This window comes from Grammomys surdaster, unplaced genomic scaffold, assembly GCF_004785775.1.
Source record: "Grammomys surdaster isolate TR1022 unplaced genomic scaffold, NIH_TR_1.0 126378, whole genome shotgun sequence".
NCBI lineage: Eukaryota > Metazoa > Chordata > Mammalia > Rodentia > Muridae > Grammomys > Grammomys surdaster.
Window position 1 is genome coordinate 1 of NW_021621173.1, and position 5774 is coordinate 5774.

The 5774-nt window shown below is 54.5% G+C and overlaps 1 protein-coding gene across 1 annotated transcript; it reads right to left on the reverse strand.

Moving 5' to 3' along the window:
• Positions 1-6: 6 nt before the first annotated feature.
• LOC114614418 (spermatogenesis-associated protein 31D4-like) lies at positions 7-5530 on the reverse strand (the record flags this gene model as incomplete). Its single annotated transcript, XM_028760039.1, has 4 exons — positions 5320-5530; positions 4527-4566; positions 3895-3955; positions 7-3669 (listed from the first exon to the last, which is right to left on the reverse strand). Coding segments are annotated over exons 1-4 (3950 nt in total), but the record flags the coding sequence as incomplete, so codon positions are not given.
• Positions 5531-5774: the final 244 nt, after the last annotated feature.

Here is a 5774-nt window from a genome sequence, read left to right on the forward strand (position 1 = left end):
CAGGACTCATCCCTTTGCCCTTGAGAGCAGGAAGCTTTGCAGCAGAAGTGGGGCAGCCTCTGGACAGGCTCTGCCTGAGCCTGCAGGTGCACCTCCTGCTGAGCTTCTTCAGACTCCATGAGGGGACACACAGGTGCCTGGGGACAGGGAATGACTGTCCCGTGCCTGTACCCTAGCTGTTTCCTCAGGACCATCCCAGGGTCTCTCCCACATTTCTGAGCTTCAGGGTTGCCACAAAACTCACATCTCCCTCTGATGATCCTTGTGCCCTTCGCAGATGTCAATGGGGAGCAGCTCTTGGCCAGGGACTTTTCCTGTCCTTTGTGTTTCCTCCCAGGGGACAGCCTCTGCCAGAAGCCCTTCACCTGGCTGGTGAACTGATTTTCCAGAGGCTGGCTCTTAGGTGTCAGTGCTGGGGACGATGAGTGTCCCAGTGTTTCCTCGGGTGTCCCGGCCTGCACACAGTGTCTCCTCCCTCTGGTTTGGGATGTCCCTAAGCCTGCATCCCCTCCACCAAGCTTTCCTGCTTCACTTGCCAGTGTGGGCAATCCTCTGGCAGCCAGGGGACAGTCCTTGTTCTTGATCTTGCCTGAGACATATGCAGGGACCCAGGGACCCTGCCGGGACTCCATGTTGATGCCCACGGTGGGCAAGTGCACGTGCAGCACCTGAGAAACTGCCATGTCCCCACTGGAGGGGCCCTGGGGTTTGGAGGTCATTTCTGCTGAGGCAAAGGGCGGGGCAGGCAGGTCTGGCATCTGGATGTGTGGCCTGCCCTCTGAGTTTGGCATGACTTCCGTGGACACCTGACTTTTAGAGTCAGGCTCCTCAGAGTTGTGGGGACCTGACATTCCCTTCAGGAACTGACATGCAGTCACGTGGCTCCCTGGGGAGCACAGGCCTTGGGTGCCTCTCAAGTTCTTAGTGGACTGTGGGTGAAGACCATGGAGTTGCTCTCCCTTGTGTAGCTCCATGGGCCCCTCATCCCTGGAGCCATGTTCCCAGCTCATCTTTTCTCCCTGAGAGCCCCGTGTGTTGGTGCTGGAAGCCAGTCTCTCATGTGTTGGCCCATCTGGGCTCATGGGCAGCTCTGGGCCAGGTCTGTTGTCTGGTCTAGACTGTTGCAGGATGCCTTTGTCTGCCATACTGGGTGTCCAGTGCTGGATTGGCTCTCTGCCCCTTGGGGCTATGCTAAGGTCTTTATCTACACACTCTTTCTTGTTCTCAGAGGCTGGCTGGCTGTGACCCACAAGCAAGGTAGCAGGGACAGGCCTTTGTTGTGTGGGGACTGAATTCACTGTCCCCATTCTATCTCCAGTAGTGTTTCTTTGGAGGAACCTGGAGGATTTGTCACAGTCCGCTCTGGGACCGCTGTGGCCTCGAACATGGAGCTGAGGGAAAGGACAAGACGACTCTCCTTTTGTCATGTAGGACTCTAAGGACTCCTCAACTCTTTGCGGAAGGCCAAATGCCATCCTCCTGCCGAAGGCTGTAATGTGTTCTTCCAGCATCTTTTCTTTGCTCCGACTAAGCGTCAAGCTGTGTGGGTGCTTCGTCAGTCCGTCCTCCTCACCTGTCAGAAGTGCCAGATCTTTCACTTGTTTGGGGGAGGTCTCAGGTGGACGCCGCACCATGTCCATAGAGTGCCTGGACTTGTCCACGGTGGTAGGGATCTCACCCCCACTGATTTCCCTCATTTTCTTGTTCAGGTGTTTCTCCAGGACATTTTCAATTCCTTTCTGACACTGGCTTCCCGGTGAAGGTCTAGAAAGCTTGGGAGGCCGCCTGCCTGCATGAATCTTCGGGTGTGTCTTTGAGTGAGATTGCAGACTCTTTTGTGAAGCCTCCTGAAAGTAACCCTGGGGATGGCCATCCTGGCCAATATCTTGACTGTATGTCTGTTCTTTGACCACAGTCTCCTGTAGAGAATGTCTTTCAGGCATCCGACTCTGAGAGTTTCCAGATCCTCTAGGTACAATGGCCCGCGAGTCTTTGTTGCCACGGTACTTAAAGAAAGTAATCCACGAGAGTCCACGGCTCTTCCTTGACTCAGGGAAGTCAGTCAGTTCCGACTGAGGGCTCATGAGTGACCGGGACTCGTCGATCCTGTGGGGCAGACCCCAGCGGTGTTGGATAAGTCTCTTTCGGAGATGGTGTTCCAGTTTCTTCTCAAGCTCACTGGTGAGGGGGAAGTCTCCGGGAAGGATAGGCCTGGGAGTACAGGTCTTGGAGGAGCGACTTGCCAACAAGACCTTGGGAGGCGAGGGACAAAAAGTATCCTGGGATTTTTGGATCACAAGGGGTAAACCCCACACCCTCTCCTGTTCCTTTTTCAAGATGTTATATTCCAAGAACTGTATAGCAGAAGGACTGAGAGGCTCCTCATCTCCCTGGGGTCTGTGAAAATGCACCCCACAGTTCCTCAGCTCGGATTGAGAAGAAAGCGTCAAGACTGAGACAGGGAATTGGGGTTGAGGCCGAGGCTGTGCCTCAGCATGAGGGTCACGCTGAGGATGACACTGGGCTGCAGACTGTAGCCAGGTCTGGGGTCGATACACAGACAGAGGCGTGGGAAGCATAACCGCGTGGGAATAGTCGGCAATGGAAGCTTCAGCCATACTGTTGAAACAGACAAATGTTGAGGAACGGTCATATGAGGCCGTGGTAGTAGAGCGCAGTGCCTCACTGTGTAGAGAAGGGGGGCCCCAGAAGAGCTGGGCAGGCTTAGGCTCCTTGTGGTCTTCAGGAGTCTTGCAGTGAGGGAGCGGGTGGTGCGGGAGCTTGCCTTTGCTGCTTTCTGAATGAGAAGCTGCCAAATCCTGTGGCTCAACCAACGTCTCTCCTGATGGCGGTCTCTCCGAAGAACCGGGTGACTTTATAAAACATCCTCTGTCCTTCTCCTCCTTCTTTGCCATCAGGGAATCACGTCCCCTCTTGTCCGGCCTTTGGAACAATTTCAGGGCATCAAAGTTGGGGAAAAAGAGGTGTCCAGGCTCTAGATGGTAGGCCCTTGTGTCTCCCTGCAAAGGGGCTTGAGACACACGGGGCGGTGGGAGATGCTGGTTAAAGGAGTCTGAAGATAACTGGTTGTCGGCAGCATACTGCTGCTGGGAGGGCTCTGGCATTGCTTGTCTTACATAGCCAGTGCCTCTGGCTGCTGGGACATAAGTGGGCATCTCATTGAGTCCATCCACCAGAGATCTAGTGGTTTCCGGTTGGAAGTCCACTTCTGACTTCTGCCCTTCTTTTGTTGGAAGAGAAAAAGAGACAAGTGGATAGGGTGGGGTGGGGTCCTGGAGAAGTGGAGGGTTTGAGGGAAGTGTGGACTCCCGTGTCAGAGAGTTGCACAGTTGTGTGGAGGAGTAGAAGCCTTCTGGGGGGGCAAAGCGGTTAGGTGAGAGGATGGACTGAGCCAGCGGTAAAGGCTCCGGAGGACGGGCTTGAGCTGGATGCCCTGTCTGGTTTCCTGTGAGCATAGAGGACAGAATAAAGGAGGTCTCTGTCCCAGGAGCTGTGGAGACCACGCACAAGTGAGAGGCACCACCATCTTTGAGGATGGCCTGGGAGAGCTGATGACCAACATCACCAGAGATGTCACACGCAGGGAAGAGGGGATCTTTATGTAGCAGTAGTTCATTGCAGGTGGCATCGGAGGGCTCTTCCAGAAAGCTGCGGGAGATATGAAGGTCAAGCTATCACTGGGGCCAGCCTGTGGAAATGAGGGCCTGCTGGTCTAGCCCATTCACACTACCCCATCCCTGGCTGTCCTCTGTGACCTCCTCCTATGACCTGTTGCTATGTGTGCCTCTCCCCCAAAAGGGTAGGAGGCACTGGGTCCCTGGGAAGCAAGAGATATGTGGGGAAAGGGACCAGGAAGGAAGGGAAGCAAATCACCTTTGCTGGGTTATCTGCAGCTCCCTTCTCTGCTCTGCTTCTCTCTGGCAAGTTCCCTCACCTTAAATAAGAGAGATAACGGGTTATAGAGAACGGAGGTAGAAACTAGCATTGGATGAGGGTAGACTTAGGGAAAACACTTGGGGTCGTGATTCCTGAAAGCACCGAGAAGCAACAACAAGCGTTCCATGAGAACACTCAGAGCGTTCACACGCACAAGCCTGCGGCTTAGATGCTAATCCCTCCCCCTGTGCTGTTGAGTGTCACTCAAAACCAATGCAGGAAACACTGCTCAGTGGTTTCCTCATGGCTGTGAGCTCCCAGGAAGGAAGCAGGGGACGCAGTGTCAGGAGTCTTAAGCTGTACTTCAAAGTAGCCAGTCCCATCCTGCACATCTCAGAAGGTCCCTGAGGGGCCATCCAGTCATCAAAGACTGTCACTCTCCCCTGCACATCCCATAGGGGCCTGAGGGGCAGTCTGCCTGTCTTCATATCTTTCCTCACAGGGTCCCCCCTCCCTCTTGATTAAGGGATTATGTATAACAACCGACATCCTCTGATCATAAACTTGGAATCCTATGGAAAGGACACGGTAGGGAACCTGAGAAGAGAAGGTCAGAGGCAGACACCTACCTGTAAGGGCTTGCCTTCTCGTCTTCCCTTTCTCCAGTAGCTGCCAACGACAGGAGAAAATGAGCCCAGAACTCACTGGTTATGTTCCTCTTCCTAAGAGACTCAGAAGCCCACTGACCAGGCACATCCCAGGACCCACTGAATAATAGACGTGTCTGCTTTACTAACTGTGAAGCTGGCTACTTATTTCCACTCTCCTCTGGGAAACTAAAGGACAGTGTGGCATTCTTTCTGAGGAGTTTACCACTGGCCTTCAGCGTGCAGCACTGTGATCCTGACTGGTTCCTCATGGAGGAGGGTAGGGGAAGGGACACGGGATGCGGGAGTGGATCATGGGATCTTCTGTCAGGAGGGGTGCTCTCCTCCCCAGAGCCCAAAGACTGGAGCCAAGCCACTGGGACCAGTTTCCTACTTTGTCCTGGAAACTACAACCACACACAGATAGGGAGGTGAATGTGGGCTCCAGATGGGACTCTTAGTCCTCCCTGATTCCTCTCACACCTCTCCTCCTCTCCCCAGCCTCTCCCCCTCTCCCCTTCCCCTCCTTCTCCTCTACCCCCTCCCCTCCCCTCTCCCCTCTCTCCCCTCCCTCCCCTTCCCCTCCCCTCTCTTCCTCTCTCCCCTCTCTTCTCTCCTGTCTTCCCTCTCCCCTCCTTCCCCCTCCCCTCCTCTCCCCTCCTCACTCATTCATCTCAGACATCCCTCTGACTGCCAAGCACACCCCACAGCCAGAGAACAGAACTACAGTCCAGCAAGGAAGAGTCTCTCTTGGGAACTCACCACACTCCCTTACCTTAGGGGTGTATTTCTTTCTCCACAGCCACTGTATAAGCAGTCTCACTATCAGGTAACAGATGTACAGAAGCAGTAGCCCCAGTCCACTCAGAAGAGTGTAGCTGAGGTCTATGTGGTAGGAAGCTGAGCCAAGGGTCAGCCATGACTCAGTGAGGTCATTCAGAGATGAGAGAATGTTCTCCATAGTATAAACAGCATGGCTGCCTGAGGTGTCTGATTCTGAGGGTTCCTGAGCTTGACTAGAGTCCCAAGCCTGCATCACAGAGCAGGGGAGAGTCATAAGGGTTTCTGAGGGCGGGGAAGAGGGTGTGTCTTCAGCCCTTCCCCCACCCCAAGGAGCTCCTCAGAGCCCTCTGCCCAACCCTGCTGCTCCCTGTTTCCATCTGCCCTCTGCTCACACCATACTCCTCAGGAGAACTTCCTGTTGTTCCATCAGCAGCCCAGACTGTCACC